Genomic DNA, 24,757 nt, shown 5'->3' on the forward strand with positions numbered 1-24,757 from the left:
TCTCATAGCTGAGAGCCAGACAAAAGACACAGACCCAACATTCCCTCCCTGAGTTTTGAAAAAATCTAGTTTCCTGATTGGTCCTCTGGTCAGGTGTTTGGTTCTCTTTGTTAACCCTTTACAGGTAAAAGAAACATTAACCCTTAGCTATCTATTTATGACAGGCCTCCACAAGAGTTTTTTGGGGTCCCTGGAGCAGGGTCCTTCACTCACTCTGGGGGCTCCAGAAAACTCTTGTGGGGCCCGGGCCTCTGGAGCTTCTTCCGCTCCAGGTCTTCGGCGGCAATTCGGTGGTGGCGGCCCCCCTGCCGCTGAAGACCCCAGGCCTCCTGAATCCTCTGGGTGGCCCTGAATATCTGTGCCTGTAGGGAAATTACAGGGTCTAATTCTCACCTGCCTTGCACCTTATGAAGCGAGTGTAAAACACGATTGCATCAGAATGCTAGTGTTTTGCAACCACTTTGCACATACTTATCAAAGTGTAAATAAATGACTGCACAAGTGGCAAGGCAAGGAGAATCATGTCTGTGTGTGGAATCTGTGCTATTATAGTGATTTCCATAACAATTTACAGATGTCAGAATGGAGAATTCTGATGTCAATGCAGCTAAGGCAGAAGGGGAAGTAGTACTTTGAGGGAGAAAGCTCTGAAATGGGAATTGACAAAGCCTGGCTAAGGGCCCAATCCCTTCATTAATTTGAATAAGAGCCAGATCAGGTGTAATATGAACGTGTATACCTGTGGTTTCTCTCTTTTAAATCTTAATTTCCAGTATTGAAGTCCTTCTTTAAAAATATTTTGTTAATTAGTCCTTATTAATTGTTTTGTTGTGTCTTTATTAAGGCTGCTCCTTCCCTAAGCAGAAAAGAGAGATCTGAATAATACATGCATCTGACGAAGTGGGTATTCACCCACGAAAGCTCATGCTCCAAAACGTCTGTTAGTCTATAAGGTGCCACAGGATTCTCTGCTGCTTTTACAGAGCCAGACTAACACGGCTACCCCTCTGATACTGAATAATAGTGTAACCTTTTAACTCTCTTTCTATTCAATAAATTCAAACCAAAATAATGAGCAAAAATGTAAAATGCAGATTTTGAAATCCAGTATAGAGGTAACTGTAATAAATCATTAATGTATTAGTGTTAACAGTGTTTTTTGTAAAAACAAAGAATTGGCCAAAGGTCTGCACTATATCAATGAGTGAATACTGCACAAGCAGTTACGAGCCACAGTATCAGATTATTCAATGGAAAAAAAAAAACTTTAATTCAGCCATGTGGCTTCATCACATTAAAGCTCTTGTTGCCTTCAAAACCCTTCCCAGCATGGCTCCTGGCTACCTCTCATCTTTTTATATTTACCTCCCCTCCTTCACCCTACCCAAGTCACACCCTACTCATTCCCTTGGTCTTCCAGTCTCACTCTTATCTCCATACATCTTCCAATTTCTGCCCCTCCCTCCCAGTCCTGATCTAGTCCACTAGGACTGCAGCTTCTCCAAACCTCCTCTTGAACATGCTTCTTTCCAGGAGCCTATAAGCCTTCATTTTTCTCTCAAAGAATTACCAGCCAAAGCAATCCTGTAATTTTATTGTTGGAACCACAATTTCTCCTTCTCCTAAACCCCAGTATTTGTTAATGTCTTTTAACTTAGGGCCCAGAACTGCAATCATCATACTATCTATCATAGTGCTTACTATCTTGAGTAATCACATCAAACTCAAAAGAAGGAGTGAGAAAAGATGAACAACAGAAAGATCTGGAGGAGCCAGGAGAGAAGTAATCCTGGCAAAATTAAGGAAGCCCCACTGTGTGGGTCCAGACCTGGAAACACATATGAGAATAACTTCACTCGTGTAAGATCTGTTGAATTCTATAAGTCTGCTCTGATGGAGAAAATCATAAAATCATAGGACTGGAAGGGAGCTCAAGAGGTCTTCTACTCCAGTCCTCTGCATCCAAGGCAGGACTAAGTATTATCTAGACCAGTGCTTCTCAAAGCTGGTCTGCCGCCTGTCCAGGGAAAGCTCCAGGTGGTTTGGGCCGGTTTGTTTATCTGCTGCATCGTCAGGGTCGGTCGATTGCGGCTCCCACTGGCTGCGGTTCACCGTCCCAGGCCAAAGAGGGCTGCGGGAAGTGGTGCGGGCCGAGGGATGTACTTGCCGCCCTTCCCGCAGCCTCCATTGGCCTGTGGGAGCCGCGATCAGCTGAACTTGTGGACACGAGTGGTAAACAAACTGGCCCGGACCGCCAGGGGCTTTCCCTGAACAAGCAGTGACCTGACTTCGAGAAGCACTGCTCTAGACCATCCCTGACAGGTGTTTGCAGCAGGAGGAATGATAATGACCCTCCTCTTCCACATTTTCTCACCTGGATGTTCTGCTCTGCTGGAGTGAGCCGCTGGCGTAGTGTCCGTGCAGTGCTCATAGAATGCTGAGGGATTTTGCCACACTGCAAAACAAACTGCTGTGTGAAACACTGACCAGTAATGGCCATTTTCAGCAGCTTATACCTTGTTTAACTCAAAATGGATTCCAAAAGAGCTAGAGAATTGCTACTACCATTGTACAAGGCATTGGTAAGACCATATTTGGTATACTGTGTACTGTTTTGGTCACCCATGTTCAGAAAAGATGAATTCAAACTGGAACAGTTGCAGAGAAGAGCTACTAGAATGATCAGGAGAATCAAGGGCCTGTTTTTGCGGACAATACCAAACTCGGAGGAGATGCAATTGCTTTGGAGGATAGGATTGAAATTCAAAATGATGTGGACAAACTGGAGAAATGGTCTGAAATAAACAGGATGAAATTCAGTGAGGACAAGTGCAAAGTACTCCACTTAGGAAGGAGCAATCAGTTGCACACATACAAAATGGGAAATGACTGCCTAGGAAGGAGTACTGCGGAAAGGGATCTGGGGGTCAGAGTATACCAAAAACTAAATATGAGTCAACAGTGTAACACTGTTTCAAAAAAAGCGAACCTTATTCTGGAATTTATTAGCAGGAGTGTTGTAAGCAAGACATGAGGAGTCATTCTTTTGCTCTACTCCATGCTGATTATGCCTCAACTACAATATTGTGTCCAGTTCTGGGGGCTACCTTTCAGGAAAGATGTGGACAAATTGGAGAAAGTCCAGAGAAGAGCAACAAAAATGATTAAAGGTCTAGAAAATGTGACCTATGAGGGAAGATTGAAAAAAATTGGGTTTGTTTAGTCTGGAAAAGAGAAGACTGAGAGGGGACATGACAACAGTTTTCAAGTTTTTAAAAGATTGTTACAAGGAAGAGGGAGAAAAATTGTTTTTCTTAACCTCTGAAGATAGGACAAGAAGCAATGGGCTTAAATTGCAGGAAGGGTAATTTAGGTTGAACATCAGGAAGAAGTTCCTAACTGTCAGGGTAGTTAAGCACTGGAATAAATTGCCTAGAGAGGTTGTGGAATCTCCGTCTTGGAGATTTTTAAGAGCAGGTTAGACAAACACCTGTCAGAGATGGTCTAGATAATACTCAGTCCTGCTAAGAGTGCAGGAGACTGGACTAGATGACTTCTCAAGATCCGTTCCAGACATATGATTATATAATCTTATGAGAGGAGACTAAAGAGCTTAGCTTGTTTAGCCTAGCAAAATGAAGACTGAAAGGGGATATAATTGTTCTGTATAAATATATTGGGGGTAAACAGAAGAGAGTGTGAAGAGCTTTTTAAGCTAAAGGACAATGTTGATACAAGAACATGGGTATAAACTGGCCATGAGTAAATTCAGACTTGAAATTAAAAGAGGTTTCTAACTATCAGAGAACTGAGGTTCTGGAATTGTCTCTCAGAAGGCGTTTTGGGGCCAAACAGCCTAATTAATTTTATGGTAGAGCTGGACAAATTTATGAGTGGGATTGTGTGATAGGTCATTTCTGCTTGAGAAGGTGGCGCGGGGCTCAGCCACCTGAGGGACCTTGGTAGTTTGTCTTATGTTCCTAAAATCTCATGTTTCACTAAAATCTCCAGTGAGCTGCAGGGGGCAGGAAGGGATTTGTCCCTACTGTATTACGTTTGTTTATTTGTTTATTTTGTCTCAAGCATCATAGATGGCAACATCTGGAGATGGGACACAGGACAGGGTGGCTGTTGCTCTGAAGTGGTACTGAGGAATCTTTTTCTTGGGTGCTTGGCTGGCTGGTTCTTGCTCACGTGCTCAGGGTCTAACTGACCACCTTAGGTGGGAGCAGGAAGGAATTTCCTACCAGGTCAGATTGTCAGTGAATTTGGGTTTGTTTTGGGTTTTTTGCCTTCCTCTGCAGTGTGGGGCATTGGTTATTTGCTTGGATCATCTGGGTGTATCTCACTTAAACAATTCCCTGCTATTGCAGGGGCATTGGTGCACCTCAATCCCTCCTATTCTCTGCCTGTGTCACTCAATTAATTTGGAGAAATTCTATAGTCTGTGTTATGGAGAGGGTCAGTCGAGATGGTCCAGTGTCCTTTCTGGCATGGGGTTTTCTGAGTAGTTTAGTCTTCTGAAGCCTGTAATCTATGTCCAGTTGTTGGATTTAGTGTGTTGGTGGCCTGTGATGTACTGAAGATTAGACTACATAAGCTGGTAGTCCCTTCTGGCCTTAAACTCTATGATTCATGATTTTCTCTGTGCTTCATTCAGTGCAGCATGTGAATTCCAAATTTGGCAGCCACCTCCCTGACCCCAGATGTGTGCCTGCCAAATTTCTAAGTGCTGCAGCAAACCATCGAAATGACGTAAGAACTCTTCAAAAATTGTCGGAAGAATTTTTTATAATGGAAAGTTTTAGGTAACTAAATATAATGGTTGCTGAGGTGTGTGTACATGTATGTATGAACATACACAGAGATCCTGTCATATACTTTTGAACCAAAAATGGACTTGCTTATATGCACCAGATGTGTTCACCATAAAAGCCTTCAATACTCTGCCAGGTATGGCTAAGATTAACTTTAAATAAGATATTTTACACAGTGGCATCAAGAAGTTGAACAGGATAATATAATTTAGCATTCCACAATTCTGCAGACACTTGCACACATGAGCAGACCTACTTTAATCAATGAGATTATTCACAATTAATTTTATGTTGTCAGGATTGAGCCCATGTACTGCAGATGCTATTCCAGTTTCTGCAGTTTGCAGTGCACCTTTTGTTCCCACTCTGTACTGCAGATGCTATTTCAGCTTTCTCAAAATTCTCTGTTGGACCTGATGAATAATACCTCAAAGTCCTCTTCTCCTTTATATCTTCTTTAGTTGTTACACTGGTATCCTGACAGTTCTAACTATTCATATTTTCTGATATGTCCTTCTGAACAGGGCACATCACTGTTGAAAAAATCCCTGTGCGTCATATTCACTGCAGTAACGGGAATTCCAAGTTGTCCCACACCGGCTTCCTTTTCCCTCCCTTCCTTTAGCTGAATAGCGGAGTCCTACTTTATATGTAGTTAGTATCACTAAGACTGTAAAAATGTAATAAGAAAAGCCAAAAAGGAGTTTGAAGAACAGCTAGCCAAAAACTCAAAAGGTAATAACAAAATGTTTGTTTTAAGTACATCAGAAGCAGGAAGCCTGCTAAACAACCAGTGGGGCCCCTGGATGATCGAGATACAAAAGGAATACTTAAAAGACGATAAAGTTATTGTGGAGAAACTAAAGGAATTCTTTCCTTCAGTCTTCACGACTGAGGATGTTAGAGAGATTCCCGAACCTGAGCCGGAATTATCACAGATTGAGGTGTCACTAGAGGAGGTTTTGGAATTAATTGATAAACTTAACAGTAACAAGTCACTGGGACTAGATGGCATTCACCCAAGAGTTCTGAAAGAACTCAAATGTGAAATTGCGGAACTACTAACTGTGGTTTGTAAGCTGTCCTTTAAATCGGCTTCTGTACCCAATGACTGGAAGATAGCTAATGTAATGCCAATATTTAAAAAGGGCTCTAGAGGTGATCCCGACAATTAAAGACCGGTAAGTCTAATGCCAGTGTCAGGTAAATTAGTTGAAACAATCTTAAGAATAAAATTGTCAGACACATAGAAGAACGTAAATTTTTGGACAAAAGTCAACATGGTTTCTGAAAGGGAAATCATGTCTTACTAATCTATTAGAGTTCTTTGAAGGGGTCAACAAATATGTGGCCAAGGGGGATCCAGTGGACATAATGTACTTAGATTTCCAGAAAGCCTTTGACAAGGTCCCTCACCAAAGGCTCCTACGTAAATTAAGTTGTCACGTGATAAGAGGGAAGATCATTTCATGAATTGAGAACTGGTTAAAAGACAGGGAACAAAGGATAGGAATAAGTGGTAAATTTTCAGAATGGTGAGCGGTAACTAGTGTGTTCCCCAAGGGTCAGTCCTAGCACCAATCCTATTCAACTTATTCATAAATGATCTTCAGAAAGGGGTAAAAAATGAGGTGGGAAAGTTTGCAGATGATACTAAACTGCTCAAGATAGTTAAGACCAAAGCAGACCGTGAAGAACTTCAAAAAGATCTCACAAAACTAAGTGAGTGGGCAACAAAATGGCAAAATGAAATTTAGTTACAACTAATAAGGAAAGAGATCTTGGAGTCATAGTGGATAGTTCTCTGAAGATGTCCATGCAGTGTGCAGCGGCAGTCCAAAAAGGCATAACAGGATTTAGAATCATCAAAAAGGGATAGAGATAAGACGGAGGAATCTCTTACTGCTATACATAAACCATGGTACAGCCACAATCTTGAATACTGCGTACAGATGTGATGTCTCATCTCCAGAAAAAATATACTGGCATTGGAAAAGGTTCAGAGGAGGTAACACAAATGATTAAGGAATTTTGGAAACGGGTCCCTATGAAGAGAGATTAAAAAGGCTACAACTTTTCAAAGCTTGGAAAAGAGACTAAGGCCAGGTATATGATGGAGGTATATAAATCATCGAGTGATGTGGCGCGAAAGTGAATAAGGAAAAGTTATTCTAACTTTGGTTCCATAATATCAGAACTAGGGGCACAAATGAAATAATTGGGCAGCAGGTTTAAAACAAAAGGAGTTCTTAGCTTCACACAACACACAGTCAACTTGTGGAACTCCTTGCCTGAGGAGGTTGTGAAGGCTAGGACTATAACAGGGTTTAAAAGAGAACTGGATAAATTCATGGAGGTTAAGTCAATTAATGGCTGTTAGCCAGGATGGGTAAGGAATGGTGTCCCTAGGCTCTGTTTGTCAGAGGGTGGTGATGGATGGCAGGAGAGAGATCACTTGATCATTACCTGTTAGGTTCACTCCCTCTGGGACACCTGGCATTGGCCACTGTCGATAGTTAGAATATTGGGCTGGATGGACCATTGGTCTGACCCAGTATAGCCATTCGTATGTTCTTATGTTCTTACTGTGCTCTTGCAAAGTACATATTCCATCTAATTGCAACATTAGCAGTGTGAACACAACATAGTCACCTGCCAATTTCACTGTGCTTCAGACATGGCTGTGAGGTACAGGCACAGCCTGAATAGCACTAACTGATTTGTTTGAGAAGATGCTCTAGAAAGAGGAGAACATCATAGTGTGAGGAGGAAAGACTCACAGCACTAGATAAATTTTAAGGCCAGATGAGACCATTAGATCATTTAGTGCAGTGGTCCTCAAACTTTTGTTTCACGTAACAAATGTCTGAGTGAGACCCCCCCCCTATAAATTAAAAGCACTTGTTATATATTTAACACCATTATAAATGCTTGAGGCAAAGCAGGGTTTGGGGTGGAGACTGACAGCTAACGACCCTCCACATAATAACCTTGCGACTCCCTGAGGGGTCCCAACCCCCAGTTTGAGAACCTCTGATCTAGTCTGACTTCCTGCATAACCCAGGCCATAGAACAACCTCCGTCTTTCCCCCTCCCGCCCCAGTAGCAAAACCTGGCTCTGCCATTGACCAAAGACAGTGAAGCACTAGAGGTAGGCATTTGAACTGGAATTTTAGGCACTGCAGGGAGAGGAGGAAGAACTATGCAGTCACACTCTGGGCACTAGAAAGTGAAGATTTCTGGAAGGCACAGGATTGGTGTTAGCTTCGCTAGTGCTTCCTGACATAAAGATAGAAGCCAGACCTCTAGGGAGGTGGTGTTATTACAAAAAGCCAAGAAAGGGGCTGGGGAAAAGACCTGAGAACAGGCTAATGGTAGGAAGGAGTCGAAGGAGGCAGTGGAAAGGTGTTTGACAGAGCAGACCTTGGACTGAAACTCAGTGTAGGGGAACACAGGCCCATCTTCTACCAGCCTATGAGCAGGTGTCATGAAGCCCCTCTGTAAAGAGGGTCAGGACAATTCAGAGCCCAGAGAGATGGGCATAAGAACCGTTAGGTGCTGAGTCAGGGGCTAGAGACCTGATACAAGGTTTTAGGATTATTTGTTGGACTTTGCTACCCAAGATGGGAGAGACTTTTAAAGTGACCCGGGTGGCATGCTGAGTCATGAGATCAAGATTGAATTTAATGAAGATATGCTGTCGTTCAAATGGAATTATTTTGAGGAAGTCCTATGGCCAGTGCTATAAAGACAGTCAAACTAGATGATCATAATGCTTCCTTTTGGCCTTGGAATCTGTAAACCTCACTCAGTAATTTCTGTCTTAGTCCCCTAACTCAGTGGTTCTCAAAGCCTGTCCTTCACTCGTTCAGGGAAAGTCCCTGGTGGGCCGGGCTGGTTTGTTTACCTGCTGCATCCACGGGTTTGGCCAATCGCAGCTCCCACTGGCTGTGGTTCGCCGCTCCAGGCCAATGGGGGCTGCAGGAAGCGGCGCGGGCCAAGGGATTGCTGGCCGCTCTTCCCACAGCCCCCGTTGGCCTGGAGGGGGGCACTGCGACTCCATGTCAGAGGGAGAGAGGCAATTTCTCAGGTAACATAGTCCCATAAGTGCTGGGACTAGAGGTGCTGCGGCACCTCTAGCTTGAAACGATTTCCATCATATAAAGGGTTTCCAGTTTGATTCATTGGTCCTAAACCAGGAAGGGCTTTACAGGATAAAACGAACACCTGGAATTGCACTTGGAAACTTATTGCACTTGCATTATGTTTATAGCACAGATGCAGGCATTTTTCTTTATCAAATGCTTGCCATTTCTGCATTGGCCCTCTGGCTATGAAAGATAGACTGTATTTATTTATGTGTTGCAAGAGATGATTATATACGAGAAGTTCATAGTGTAGTGAATCAGAATATCAAGATAACAAAATGTGTTGTTGGTTTTTCATTAGCCTTTTAATTCTAGGATGCCATTTCATGCAATGATTTGTAATCCCATGCTGACCCCTCCCCTTCCCATTTTGTTGTGCTGCTCTGTCCATGGATCGGGGAGAGCTGATCGCCTCTCTTGCTACAGAGCTGTTTGGTCAGTCCCTGGAGCTGTTACCTTAAATAGACAGCATCCGTTTTCTGGCCAAGAAGCTGAATCCTGAATTTGCTTCTGAATGTAAACCTCACATGTGGTGCACTGTGGGCCTGATTTAAGGCTCATTAAAGTCAATGGGAAGACTCCGATTGTTTCGAATGGGCATGGGATCAGGCCTGGAGCCACTAAATGAAGCAATGACTTTGTTTAATTGTGGTTTAATAAGGAAGTGTCAAAGTTAGAATCAGGACTCACAATTTGTCAGACCACTCTGTTTTATTAGCACAGCGCTCCGCCAATAGCACCCAGATAATGTGAGTGGCCATGCAAGACCAAACAGTCTTATTTATACAGATAAAAGAGCGGGAATTAGACAAAGGGACAAAGAAAGCAAAACAGTAAAATTCACCTGGGGCACAGCATGCATATCCTACTTCCTTACTAACTCTTATCGATCTAAGGCTAATACTTCACCAATTGCCCCTTAATGTGCAAATGTATCTAACTGGTAATGCTGTATCCTGACACCGGATGCAGCATTCCACACAAATTTGCTTACAGATACAGACGCGCATTTCTATCCTCTATTTCACAATATTAATCATTCTACTTTCCAAAACTTGAACGTAAGTTATCATAGTGAATAGCAATGTTAATAGTCTAAATTATTTTCGAAGTTAGTTCTGGTTGCTAATCACGTGAATTACCACAGAATGATGAAATAGGACCCCATATTTTTGTTTAATATGAGGCATGATGTTTTTCACGAATGTGACCAAGAACAATTAATCTTGGCTCATTTAGTGAGTTAAACAAATATAATTTATAAAAGCTGAACCTAGACCTAAGCTAACTGTTACTCAGAATATAACTAAAAACAAAATGAGCTGTTCCTGTGATAGGTCAATCTGTAACGTACTGAGAACATAATTTTGGACAGCATCACCTATTTGCAACGTCAAATGCTGAATATATCAGCGAAAGAAATAATTCTAAGGAGGAATGTCATTTTATCAAAAATAATTGAAACAGTAAACTTAGTCTATAGTTAGTAAATTAAAGAGAAAGCTCATTTAGTTAAAATAATTCAGTATCTGAAGAAATTTGCACATGGTAGATAATGCCTTCAAGGCTGTATCTGTAAGTACGTATTTTTAACTAGTTTGCAGAAACACCATAACAAAAGATTTCCAAATCATAGTAATCGTAGATATACTAGTTTGAATAGGGACATCAGGATGTATCTAGTCAACCACTCGCTCAAAACAGAACCAAGTCCCCAACTAATATCACTCCAATGATCATGGTCCCACGATCTGGTCATCCCTTTATACAGCCCCAATGTCATTACCTTCTTGCACAACGGGCACCTGTACTCATATATTACTTCTCTCCAACTGTAACCACTAGATTCTGTGAGGCAGGAACTGCACCGTAGCCTTCGGCATCCTTAATCGTAGCAGTCACTGACTTTCTGCTAAGTCACAACCTTAACGCTCCTATTCATTGCCACAGCCCATACTCTTAACTTGCCAGCAAGAATACTGTGGGAGACCATATCAAAAGCTTTGCTAAAGTCAAGGAATAACACATCCACTGCTTTCCCCTCATCCACAGAGCCAGTTATCTTGTAATAGAAGGCAATTAGGTTAGTGAGGCATGACTTGCCCTTGGTGAATCCATGCTGACTGTTCCTGATTACTTTCCTCTCCTCTAAGTGCTTCAGAATTGATTCCTTGAGGACCTGCTCCATGATTTTAGGGGTCCCACAACAAAACAAGATGGGACTATGAGTAGAGCCTTCTCTGTGATAGGTGCTAGGTTTGGAAATAGCTTCCCCTATTGTTAACCTCAGCCCAGATTTGTTGAGTTTTGCAGTATGCTTAGAAAGTTCTGTTCTCTCACTCTTTTTTTTTTTAGCTCATACTTCTTTAACTTGCCAGCAAGAATATTGTGGTAATACTTACCTGCAATCATCTCTGCCAACTCCTTTAGCAGCCTCAGATGCAGAGCATCCGGCCCCATGTACTTGTGCTCATCCAGCTTTTCTAAATAGTCCTGAAACACTTCTTTCTCCACAGAGGTCTGGTCACCTGCTCCCCATGCTGTGCCGCCCAGTGCAGCAGTCTGGGAGCTGACCTTGTTCGTGAAGACAGAGGCAAAGAAATCATTGAGTATATTAGCTTTTTCCACATCCTCTGTCACGAGGTTGCCTCCCTCATTCAGTAAGGGCCACACTTTCCTTGACTTTCTTCTTGGTGCTAAGATATCTGAAGAAACCCTTCTTGTTACTCTTCACGTCCCTTGCTAGCTGCAACTCGAAGTGTGATTTGGGCTTCTGGCTTTCATTTCTGCATGCCTGAGCAATATTTTTATACTCCTCCCTGGTCATTTGTCCAATCTTCCACTTCTTGTAACGGGGCCGCCCGGGGGGGGGGCAGGGCAAGAGGGGCAATTTGCCCCTGGCTCTGGACCCCACAGGGGCCCCCGTGAGAGTTTTTCAGGGCCCCCTGGAGCGGGTCCTTCACTCACTCTGGGGGTCCCGGAAAACTTTCTCGGGGCCCGGCCCCCCGGAGCTTCTTCCGCTCCTTATTTTCACCGGCAGGGGATCCTTCCACCGAAGCGGGACCCGCCGCCGAAGTGCAGCTGGGTCTTTGGCGGTAATTCAGCGACAGGGCCCGGAACAGAAGGGCCCCCCGCTGCCGAATTACCGCCGAAGTGCCCCGAAGACCCTGCCGCCGAATTACTGCCAAAGACCTGGCTGCACTTTGGTGGCGGGTCCCGCTTCGGCGGTAATTTGGCGGTGGGGGGTCCCCACTGCGGGTCTTCGGGGCACTTTGGCGGTGGGTCCTGGAACAGAAGGACCCCCCGCCACCGAATTACCGCCAAAGCAGGGGCCCCCCGCCGCCGAAGACCCCAGGCCCCCGGAATCCTCTGGGCGGCCCTGTCTTGTAAGCTGCTTTTTTGTGTTTTAAGATCAGCAAGGATTTCACTGTTAAGCCAAGCTGGTCACCTGCCATATTTACTATTCTTCCTACACTTCGGCATGGTTTGCTCTCCTTTTTTCCTTGTATCAGGATTCTGAACTCGACCATCTCATGGTCACTGCCTCCCAGGTTCCCATCCACTTTTGCTTCCCCTACTAATACTTCCCTGTTTGTGGGCAGCAGGTGAAGAAGAGCTCTGCCCCTAATTGGTTCCTCCAGCACTTGCACCAGGAAATTGTCCCCTACACTTTCCAAAAACTTCCTGGATTGTCTGTGCACCACTGTATTGCTCTCCCAGCAGATATCTGGGTGATTGAAGTCCCCCATAAGAACCAGGGCCTGTGATCTAGTAACTTCTGGTAGTTGATGGAAGAAAGCCTCATTCACCTCATCCCCGTGGTCTGGTGGTCTATAGCAGACTCCAACCATGACATCACCCTTGTTGCTCACACTTCTAAACTTAATCCTGAGACTCTCAGATTTTGCTGCAGTTTCATACTGGAGCTCTGAGCAGTCGTACTCCTCTCTTACATACAATACAACTCCCCCACCGTTTCTGCCCTACCTATCCTTCCTGAACAGTTTATATCCATCCATGACAGTACTCCAGTCAAGTGAGTTATCCCACCAAGTCTCTGTTATTCCAATCACATCATAATTCCTTGACTGTGCCAGGACTTCTGGTTTTCCCTGCTTGTTTCCCAGGCTTCTTGCATTTGTGTATAGGCACTTAAGATAACTCGCTGATCATCCTGGTTTCTCAGTATGAGGCAGGAGTCCTCCCATCTTGTGCTCTCCTGCTTGTGCTTCCTCCCACTTACCTCAGGGCTTTGGTCTTCTTCCCCCAGTGAACCCAGTTTAAAGCTGTCCTCACTAGTGACCTTGTCCTTCTAGGAAACTACAGAAAAGAGGATCACACATGGAGACAGAATGTAGCAATACTGTAAGAAAGCAAAACAGCCAGGAAATAGTTATGGGATGCCTATCTCTCATATGTTTAAAGGAAGGGGTATGTCTTTTTTTCTAGCTTGGTAAGACAAAGATAAAGGCCTCTCAGCCATTGCAGCCTGCTTAGGTCAGGGGAAAGATTTGTTGTGTGTTTTTTGTAATCAAATAATAAACTGTTCCCTGAAGTAAGGGCCTGAAAGAGGCTCAGCGGTGGCGGAGCTTCTTTCCTAGATCTGGGAGAGAATGTAACAGCATATAGATCAGGGGTAGGCAACTTATGGCATGCATGCCAAAGGCGGCAAGCGAGCTGATTTTCAGTGGCACTCACACTGCCCGGGTCCTGGCCACTGGTCCGAGGGCCTCTGCATTTTAATTTAATTTTAAATGAAGCTTCTTAAACATTTCAGAAACCTTATTTACTTTGCATACAACAATAGTTTAGTTATATATTTTAGACTTATAGAAAGAAGACCTTCTAAAAATGTTAAAATGTATTACTGGCACGCAAAACCTTAAATCAGAGTGAATAAATGAAGACTCAGCACACTACTTCTGAAAGATTGCCGACCTCTGATATAGTCTCTTCATATGGTGATAACTCTTTCCATTCCACTATTACCTCTGGAGGATATTAAACAGAAGCTACTAAAATCTGACATTTTTAAATCAGCAGGTCCAGATAAATTTCATCCAAGAGTTTTAAAAGAGCTGTTGGAGGAGCTCACTGGACCATTAACTCTGGCTTAATCTTTTTTAAATTCCACAGGATACTAAGAAAAATTATGTATAATATAAACACAGCACTCAAGTATTTTTAAACATCTTCTATGCAAAAATAAATCACTTTCTCTCCAGAGATATTTCTGATGGAGTGAACTGAAAGTGTGTTATAGGGGAGTGGGAGGCACAGTGGGTGAATACAAAAGATCTTCACCTACGAATGGGGTGTTCAAATCTATAAGGAGGATTGTCTTGTTTAATGGACATTAGCCAGAATAGATGTCACATAATTCATCATTATTGGCTACTCTGGAAGGTAGGTAGGTGGTGGTAGAGGGGATTTTCAAGGCAGAGCTGTAGATCAGAATTAAACACAATTACAAATTGGATGGTGAAGCTTGCACAGCACTTCTGTTTCTGGAAAATGCTATCATCCCTCATTTTCATGAGCACAAAAGGCAGTGAACATTGTGTTTTCAACCTCAGCTTTCTCCTCTCGATCCCATGTGGTTTATATGTAACTTTTTTCAATACTATTCACAGTATTTAAATATCAAACTGTAATTAGAGACTAAAGATTTTTTTTTAAGATATACTTTGAAATGCTAGGAGAATTTCTTTTAAATATATAGAATACTTTTATTTTTAATTGTTTTTTTAGTATACGAGATCATCTCTTATATAATACATTATATGAAAATTATGTGCTCTGAAGCTGATAAAAAAGTTGAAATGTTTACCTTTCAGAAGTGGTGTGCCGAGTCCTCATTTATTCACTCTAATTTAAGGTTTTGCAGGCCAATAATACATTTTAATGTTTTTAGGTCTCTTTCTATAAGTCTATAATATATAACTGAGCTATTGTTGTATATAAAGTAAATAAGGTTTTTAAAATGTTTAAAAAGCTTCATTTAAAATTAAATTAAAATGCAGAATCCCCTGGACCAGTGGCCAGGACCCAGGCAGCGTGTACACCACTGAAAATCAGCTAGTGTGCCGCCTTGAGGGGTTCAGTGTGCGGGAAGGGGCTGCAGGCTGGAGCAAGGGGCTGGGTGTGGTGGGGGATGAGGGCTCTGACTGGAGGTGCAGGCTCTGGGGTGGGGCTGGGAATGAGGGGTTTGGGGTGCAGGAGGGGGCTCTGGGCTGGAGCTGAGGGTTTTGGAGTATGGGAATGGACTCAGGGCTGGGGCAGGGGACTGGGGTGCAAGAGAAGGTGTGGGCTCCAGGTGGTGGTTTGAGTGCGGGAGAGGGCTCAGGGCTAGGGTTAGGTTGCTGGAGGGGGTGTAGGCTCCAGGAAGGAGTTTGCGTGTGGGAGGGCGCTTAGGGCTGGAACAGCAGTTTGGGGTGCAGAAGGAGTTACGGTGTGTGGGCTCTGGGAGGGGGATCAGGGCTGTGGCAGTGGTTTGGAGTGCAGGCTCCAGCTGGGCGGCATTTACCTCAGGTGTCTTCCGGTCGGTGATGCAGCAGCGCTAAGGCAGACTCCCTGTCTATCCTGACTCCATGTGGTGCCTGGAATCAGCTGGCATGTCCGGCTCCTATGTGCAAGGGTGGCCAGGCGGCTTTATGCAGTGCGCAGTGTGCACTGCCTGTGTCTGCAGGCATTGCCCCCGCAGCTCCCATTGGCTGTGGTTCCTTGCCAATGGGAGATGGAGAGCTGGCGCTCAGAGTGGGGGCAGCGTGTGGAGCCTCCCTGTCTGCCCCTGTCTGCCACAGGGATATGCCGGCCGTTTCTGGGAGCCACGCGGAGCCAGGGTAGGCAGGGAGCCTGCCTGAGCTCTGCTGCACTGCTGATCGGACTTTTAATGGCGTGGTCATCAATACTGATGGGAGCCACCAGTGTCCCTTTTTGACAAGGCATTCGGCCAGTAGTGTAGCTGGGGGGGGGGGGGGGGGAGCGACTGCTCCCCCACTGAGCACAAGTGGCGCCTTATCAATTTCTTGGCACCTTTTTTACTCACCTGGGGGAGCGATCTAAAAAAAAGGCACCACCTGCTGCAGCATTTTTATTTTACTCACCTGGCAGTGCTCCAGGTCTTCAGCGGCAGGACCTTCAGTGCCACCAAAGACACCCGGAGGAAGTGAAGGGCCCGCCGCTGAAGACCCGGAGAACCGCTGGGTGAGTAAAAGCACCACAGCAGATGGTGCCTTTTTTTTTCATTGCTCTCCCTGTTCCCTCCACCTGGCTACGCCACTGCATTGCAGTCGAAAACCGTATGCTTGGCAACCCTATGCTTTTATCAGTCTGTATAGGGAATAGCATGACAAATGCAGTATTTCTAGCAATCGCAAGAGAGGAAACAAATTTCTAGTATCTGTGTTGGTATGAGAGATATCATAGAAAGAGAAGTCTTGCCTTTCATTCCCTAGGTAAACACATCTTTGTGCCTATGCATTTATGCTTCTCCTTTCCAATACATATTATCAGATAAATTCTCAAGTTGCATATGCGCCTTTGTTGATGCACATGACTAAATGAATGGCCAAACATATGTCTATATAGGGTCTGCAAATGAGTCCCCTGATTATTAGGTAAAATATGTACTCATAAATACAGATAATCCCTACATTAAAGCTGTCACTTGTAAAGATTCATCGGATGTTAAGATGCTTTACATTTCCTTTCATCTCATGTATTGCATGTTTTATGCTTAAAATTCCCTGAGTCTCATGTAAGTTCAAAGAGAAGTAAGCAATTATGTAGTGTATTAGCTTGAGTAACACAAAAATGTTGGAGTGAGGGTTGTTTTAGTGTTTAATTCTTTCTGGGTTACACTTGTCTAAGTTGTTACACATATCCTTTAGACTTCAGACTTCAAAGAGAACCTAAACCAATTGACCCTGTAATACTGCACCTCTATTTTCCTGAATCCCCAGGGGGTATAGCATCTACCATAGAATATACATGTTGTTCATTCGATTCTTTGATTTATAGTTGATGCAAAAGCTTTGATATAGTGGTTATTTGAAGACACTGACACAGCAGTCTGTAATTTGAAAGAAATTTTAGGACTAAGAAAAGGCAATGTATATATAAGCCTATGCTATAGAACTGTGATTCTCTACGGCTGTGCTGCTTCATGCGTAAGCTACTTAACTTGGTCCAGCCATTAGTTTATGTGCAGAGCAGGGCCGGCTCCAGGGGTTTTGCCACCCCAAGCAGCAAAAAAAAAAAAAAAGCAGCAATCGCGATCTGTGGCAATTCAGCCGGAGGTCCTTCTCTCCGAGCGGGAGCGAGGGACCCTCCGCTGAATTGCTGCCAAATACCTGGACGTGCCACCCCTTTCCAGAGTGGCCGCCCTAAGCACCTGCTTGCTAAGCTGGTGCCTGGAGCCGGCCCTGATGCGGAGCATAGTGAGCCAGATTCTCCTTTACACTAAGGCCACTTTACACCATTCTGGAAATGTAAAGAGACCCGAAACAAGTGAAAATATAATTTACACCCTCTTTAGACAGTGATATCACTAAAAGAACTTAATGTAAATGAGAGTAAGGCCCTATAGCATTAATAGAAACCCTTTTCTTTCTGGGGAATTTTGAATGTGGTCTCTTTTGGTATCACCTGTCTTTTTGTAAAGTTAAGAAAGTCTTGAGTCTTCTCTACTGCAGTGATGTAAAGACACGATACTGTGCTTGACCTACAGTAACTGGACAAACAATCTGCCAATAACAATAAGGTAGTGCAGATACATCACTTCTCAAGTCAGTTATTATGGACTAGACTTTGATTTTAGGCACTGCCCTTAGCAAGGGGTGGTGGGTAAGCTTCACAACCCCAGATGTAATGCTAGGAGGCATTATGCCACAGAGACAACCTTGTTGTAGCAGTATAGTGATTTGCCAAGGGAATGAGGAGATTCTCCATTATTCTCAACACTTGCTCCATGGAGGGAGTAAAAAGACCTGCCTGCCAACTCTACTGGTTTTCAGACCTTGCTAGGGATCTGTGAAGAGGGGCAACCAATCAAAACTGCTTTCTGTGCTGAGGGTCAGCCTAGTGTCTCAGGTCAGGAAGCTTGAAGAGCTTCTGCTTCCCACTTCCCAGCTGATGGGCTGGGGGTACTTCTTAGCACAGCCAGTTAGGGATCAGCTGTTTCTACGGACTCTGCAGCCCCTGTTATGGTTTCTTGTGCTGTCCGTGGGGCAGAGAGAGAAGTGGGGCGAGTGAAGATCTTCCTAGAGCTGAAGTCTAGCTCCCCCTCGCCACTCCCGCTGCCCAAGTTTGGGAGGTTGGAAAGAAAAGATGATCTTCCCTGCACTGTTGTCCATTTGGTGGGTCTCTAAAAGTCGAAGACGGGATGGGGCTTTTTGATGTGAAATTGGTTGGTGATTTATTTATTTTTAGAACAACAAAGTTTCGTTTTTTGGTGAGTGTTGGTCTGAAATGTTGATGCTGAGATGAGAGAGAAGAATGAAATGCTTCCATGGGGGTAGGGTGGGGAAGCAGGTAGAGGATGAATTACTGGAGTTGCTCTCTCCCTTCTCACTCTATGCCCCTTCACCTCTTTCTGTGCATCTTAAGGCATGTTTATGCAAATCAATTCACATTTATGCTTATACGGAGAGAGATTTTACATAAATGTGAGGTCTACTGCTGGTTTGCTCTGAGATTTTTGGTAGTTCTAGGTAAGCAGGTGGGCAGTACCTGGTTATCCATGTGGGCCTGGCTCCAAGTTCTGAGTGGCTCACAGAGGAGTTTAAGGGGAGGCTCTCTGACTCCTCCTTATTCTCTGCAGAGGCACATAGTCCAAGTCACTATCTAGTCATGTATTATTAGGATGTATATCAGGTCATGATATGATTGACTCAATTTTTTTGGTTCTGGGACACTGATGTAGAGGCAGAACAAGCTTGTATAGGTGGTATGAGATTTAAAATTCAAACTTGCATTTGAATTTTGAGGCTTCTAACTCTTAATGTTCTGGGAGACAATCACAACATTGTTTAAAGGCTCACCTTCACCTTTAAATAACACAAGGGCGATAGTCAGTACAGTTTGTGTTTTTATGATTGTGTACCACACGTGGTTGGATCCATTGTTAGTCATCAGTTCTTTTGGTATCTTCCAGTTCGTTCAGAATATACGTGAAATCATTACATGTGAATATGAGCTAAAATACTGGGAGAGTCAGACTGTAACTTTATTCTTGAATGATAAACTCCGTTTTCAATGTAAGGCCAGATTCTCAACTGGTGTAAATCAGTGTTTCCCTTGACTTCAGTGGAAATGCACCAGTTTATAGTAGGTGAGGCTCTAGTCCATTGTATGTACAATGAAACATGTAAGGGGGAAGTTGCAACATACACAAATGATTTGGTGTATGCAGATGATCTTTATCAGTGTGATGGAAGAAGAGTTGTGATTTAATGTTTAATGCTGCTAGGCAAAAGCAAGCTAATTTTAATTTTGATCCTAAAGGCTATATGAATGTCATACTACTGGTTCTTCAGTAAAGATGAACTTGTGTTGAAAACTTACCAAGTGTTTTTGTTAATATTCAGCTGTAAGTCAAACCAGAGAACTAGCCTTAAAAAAAAAAAAAAAAAAAAAAAAAAAAAAGCACATGCTCTTATATCTATCTTTGATACTTGTGTGAGCATCTCACAGCCTTTGATATACACTTCTACCTTGATATAATGCTACCTGATATAACACGAATTCGGATATAATGCAGTAAAGCAGTGCTCTGGGGGGGTGGGGCTGCGCACTCTGGTGGATCAAAGCAAGTTCAATATAACACGGTTTCACCTATAATGCGGTAAGATTTTTTGGCTCCCGAGGACAGCGTTATATCGAGGTAGAGGTGTATTTATCCATTTAGCAAATAGGGAACTGAAGCATAGAGGGCTAGATTCACAAAAGGACTTCACTTCACTTAAGGGTCTACCTCCCACTTTAGGCACCTAAATCCCAGAATCACGCCCCACAGGGATTCACAAAACTCTTGCTCAGCCACTCACAAACCTTGTAGGTGGCTAGATTTTTCTTTGTGCCTATGTTTCTGCTTTTGAAGCCTCAGTGTAGGCAATGGCATCCAGACTCCTACTAAACTCTAGAACAATGCATGAACCAGGGGAACATAGGTATCCCTCTCCCAAAAACCCACAAAGAAGGGAATGAGTAGGAGTTCCCTAGTAACTTTTAGCCCTGCGGTAGGGTACTGTCATAGGGTAGTTCCCTGAGTTCTTTCCAGCATCAGTCATTGACCACAACTCCTCTCGCTCTTTTTAACCACCACTGTGCCTTATTATATGTTATACTTACATCAGTAGCTAGCCTTTTCACTTACTTCTAGAGAATACTGTTGCATCCAGTCTTGCCTTCTTCTGCCTTCCCAGCATAGACTTCCAGTTTGCTTATACAGTCATAGCTGCTGGGGCTACTTCCACCCAATTAGCCCCTTCTCTTCTCATTCTTCTTGTGCATGTATTTAAACATACACTGTTTACTGCAATGACTACTGAAAACTGGAAGTTCCAATAACAACTGAAGATTCCTCCCCATGCCTTTCAGGACCGACTATTTCTTTTCCCATCAGATCTCTGTTCCTCAGATTCACCCATTGGGTTGTGTTGGGGATGGAGATTTGTTGGAGTTTTTAAGCTCCTTGTTGGGGTTTTGTTCCTTGTTTGGTTTTGTTTTATTGTTATTTTAAATAATGTTGAAGAGATCCAGTAGCAGAGGCACCTTTTTATGTCAATAATACAGATGCATTTATTGTTATAGTTATAATAATTTTATTAAAATAACCAATGTGTAAAATATAGGGCGCAATACATTTCTTTGTTAAGCTTTTATTTAGCTACTTTCTTTTCTTTTTAAGTTTTAAAAATCTAAGGAGCTATAGCTATAGAGCTGTGTTCCAAACCCAGGGCTGGAGTGTGCTATTAGAGACAGCCCCAAGCAGTGGGCAGTGTGTAAGCTTCACCATTCCCAAGCTAGCCCCAGGAATCTTGGACTAGATCCACAAAGGGATGTAGCATCCTAAACGCCGAAATCAAAAATGTAGACCCTCAAAACCCTGCTTAGCTACCCTTTAATTCCGGGGACCTAAATTCCCTACGTGCTAATGTTTTTGCCAATAAATTCCCATAGGCACTTGTGTTTCTGCCACTGAGCATGTGCAAAGTTCCCTCAGTCCTGGAACCTGGCACCTAGCTCACAGCTAAGCCCGCTATCTCTCTTGTTGAAGCTGTTCCACTTTTTACAAAATAATTAAATAATAATTGGAGCAAGGACCAAAACCCAGAACCAGCTGTGTCTCCTAATCACCAGGTTTTAGAGTCAATTCTCACTCCCATGATGCCCCAATAAATGATTTGAAGCTGTATGTGTGTATATATGTATATGTAGTGAGAAGGGTGCCTGAGCCAGGTCAGCTCTAAGTCCAGGAACACATTCAAGGCTGAGAATCTTGAGCAGAAAGAGACTCCTCCCATTAAATGCCTAACTCCCTTTGAGGGGCAGGGCTCAAGCAACACCCCTCTCCTTAGCATTTTCTATTAGCTGCCTTAGGCAGCTCCCTGCTCAGCATGCTGTCTTCTGCGAATCCTGTATTTAGGCACTTATCTCTCTCCATGTATTGTGTAGGGAGTCTGGGTGCCTAATTCAGAGCTGTAGATTCCACTAGGTGACATGGTGCCTAATAGTCAGTGCAAAGCTGAACAAGTTCCACTTTGCAGACCTATCCCCTTGTGCCTCCGAATCATCTTCCTGCTCCTGGGCAGAAGTAAGTGACGCCCTCACTTTGGCTCAGTTGCACTGGCCTCTGCACTGGGCTTGGGGAGCAGAGTCAAGACTGTCCATTCCCTGCCCTTCTGCTCCGTGGAGGGAGTAGAAGCTATTCGCAAGGTCTGGGTAGCCCATATAGAGGTGTCAGAGGGATCTCTGCAAGAACATCAAGTATCAGCGGGGTAGCCATGTTAGTCTGGATCTGTAAAAGCGGCAAAGAATCCTGTGGCACCTTATAGACTAACAGACGTATTTGGGAGCATGAGCTTTCGTGGGTGACATGCATCTGACAAAGTGGGTATTCACCCACGAAAGCTCATGTTCCAATACGTCTGTTAGTCTATAAGGTGCCACAGGACTCTTTGCTGCAAGAACATATAACCCAAGTCACAATCTAGTTCAGTGTTTAATTTTCTGGAGAATGGAAATGGATATTTTTTTCTCCTTCACCATGTAATTGACTGAGTGATCTCACTGCTCATTTTATTGATTTGTACCTAAGATATACTGTCTGTTAGAATCAGAAAAGTTACATTAATTATTTTGTCTTAATTAAAACACTGTTTTTTTTATCTGAGATGGGCCTCAGATTCTTGGGATTTGTAAGGGAAAGGTTAGTGGACACTGAATAAATTGCATTTTCCATTTGGTGGGAGCTATTAATGAAATATGACACTAAGTTGATTAGTCTAAGAACAGCAGTACTTATTTTAATCCAATACTTGTATGTAAGTGTCCAGTGTACAAAACATACTCTATTTAGCAAATGCACAAGCAGAGGAATCAGATGCTGAATTCTGTCTGTAATCCAACAGGAACTAGCTCATGGTTTTGCATGTAAAGAGCAGAAGAAGCGATGAGAACTGTTACAAATACACAGTGGTAAATTTAAACACATCTAAAGCTTTCTCTATGGTATGATTGTTGATGTGCAGTGTCTATGCTTGCTTGCTTTCATGCTACATTGCTGTGCTCAATTTTATTAAATGCTGCTTGGGACCATGGTTTTATTTTTGTTTTATGTGCACACCACATGGATTTATACTTTACTTTTTTTTGGTGGGGGTGGGGGGTCTTTTGCATCTTTATCATATTTTTCCCCATTTCTATTCACTCCTCATCTTAGGATTTCACATCCTCTGAAGTGCGAGTGTAACCACTGCAAGTTCATCCACTGCTGCTACTTGTGAATGCCTGCAACATGCACAAGGCTCAGACATTATGGGGACAACTCAGGTACTATTTTAACCTCCTAGGAAGCGCCATTATTTCCAGGGAAGAAATTACTTCCCCACTGCACTGAGAATACAAAATGGTTATTTGGATTCCAAGTGTTAGATAACATCATATGGGGGCTAGTTCTGCCATGCTTACTGATACTGAGTCATACTGAAATCAATGGGACTACTCCAAGTGTGGTCCTACTCCAGGTGAGTAGAAGTGGCAGAATCTGGCCCAAAGAAGAACCATTGGTGTCCTGAACATTCATGCTGGCTGTTCACATAAAAACTTTTACATTAAAAATTTTTCTAATTAGAATTCAAGTTAGCAATTTAGTTGCAACAAAGTTTAATTTCTAACATTTCAATATTACAACAAACCAACAAATTCTGAAATCTTGTTAAAACCAGAAGAAATTAAAATGTGTGGAAAGAAGTGCACTTATGTTTATAAGCATTATATAAAGACTATTACAGCAGTGCCCCCTAGTGTTGCTCTAGTTAAAGTGTCAATGTTGTCAAGATAAAATCCCATTTTAAGAAATATATTTGTTAGAGGCCCAGTCCTGCATCCTCTACTCACATGAGCAAGTCATTAAAATATGCAGATAAGTAAGGGGAGAAGAGCTTTGTGTAAGCTTGAACTATTGTGTCTCTCACCAACAGAAGTTGGGCCACTAAAAGATATTACTTCATCCACCTTGTCTCTCTAAATGGAGAAGGCTCAGACTCCAAGTATTTGTAAGTGAGTGGGTTTTGTGGGGGGTGGTTGTTTTTAAATTTATGAATATGGTATTGTTCATCCTGAAGTATTTTTATAAACTTTTTTTAATTGTATCAAATTATAAAAACTATATTTATTGATTATTTTTGTAGGGGTTTTTTTGCATATCCAGAAGTCGAAGCTAAATAAAAAGTCCAGGCCTCATGCCATTTGTAGAGTCCTTTTGGAGTTTGATTTTATTTAGTTCTGAATACATTAAAAGGACCAATTTGTTACTGGAATTCTGACTCCCTTGACAACAATGAACTTTTAAAAAAATATTTTAGTTTCTTTTAACGCTGTGACAGGAAAGAGGTAGGACCTGCAAATAAAATTTTGGGTTATTCATATAGTTGTATGGAATATTAACCACAGAGCTTGACTGTAATTATAGTTTTGTGTTTGAATAATACAGAAGTGGTTCATGTATTGAAGTGTATTTGTTCCCTATTTGTGTGGTCATTTTTTCATATGGCCACAGTGTACTGGTGAAAGTGTAAATGAATCTTGAAATTTACAAGAGTGATTCATCTAAAGAAATCACACCAGAGGTGAATTATTCGTTATGATCATTTCAGTTTAACTCATCCATTCAAAGAGCAGAAACAATCTCATGCGACTTTGGTGACTAATCACATACCACAAATATCAAATGATCAGCATATGAACACCCCCACAGAAAAATTTGAATAAACTATTTCAACAAATACTTACATCTTAAAAATATCTTGAATATCATTAATGATTTTGTGGGAATGAGCTTGATAATACAGGAATTTCCTGGAAAGGAACTCAACATGCAAAAGGAAATATACCAACTATTATCACCATCTTTTGCAGACTCCTGCTTCGAACTTTACATTCCAGGTTCCCTAACCTTGAGCAGTTGAGGTCATTTGTTTTGATGGCTCTCACTTCTTGATCTGTTTTGTAAACAAAGTTTTGACCATTAATGCTGGCAAGCTACTTACACTTGCAGCATTAAAACTA

General features: G+C 42.8%; 1 protein-coding gene across 4 annotated transcripts in view; it reads left to right on the forward strand.

Annotated features, from left to right (window-relative positions):
- The window catches only part of DLGAP2 (DLG associated protein 2), a 698,632-nt gene that overhangs the window by 48,017 nt on the left and 625,858 nt on the right, over positions 1-24,757 (forward strand). The window contains exon 2 of one of the 4 annotated variants that reach the window (XM_032798258.2): positions 22,911-23,020. The exons of the other annotated variants lie outside the window; for them this stretch is intronic. Coding sequence (XP_032654149.1) covers positions 23,006-23,020 — 15 coding nt within the window. The 5' untranslated portion in view covers positions 22,911-23,005. The remainder of the gene's footprint in view (positions 1-22,910; positions 23,021-24,757) is intronic. 4 annotated transcript variants of the gene reach the window in all.

Source organism: Chelonoidis abingdonii, chromosome 3 (assembly GCF_003597395.2).
Source record: "Chelonoidis abingdonii isolate Lonesome George chromosome 3, CheloAbing_2.0, whole genome shotgun sequence".
Taxonomy (NCBI): Eukaryota; Metazoa; Chordata; order Testudines; family Testudinidae; genus Chelonoidis; species Chelonoidis abingdonii.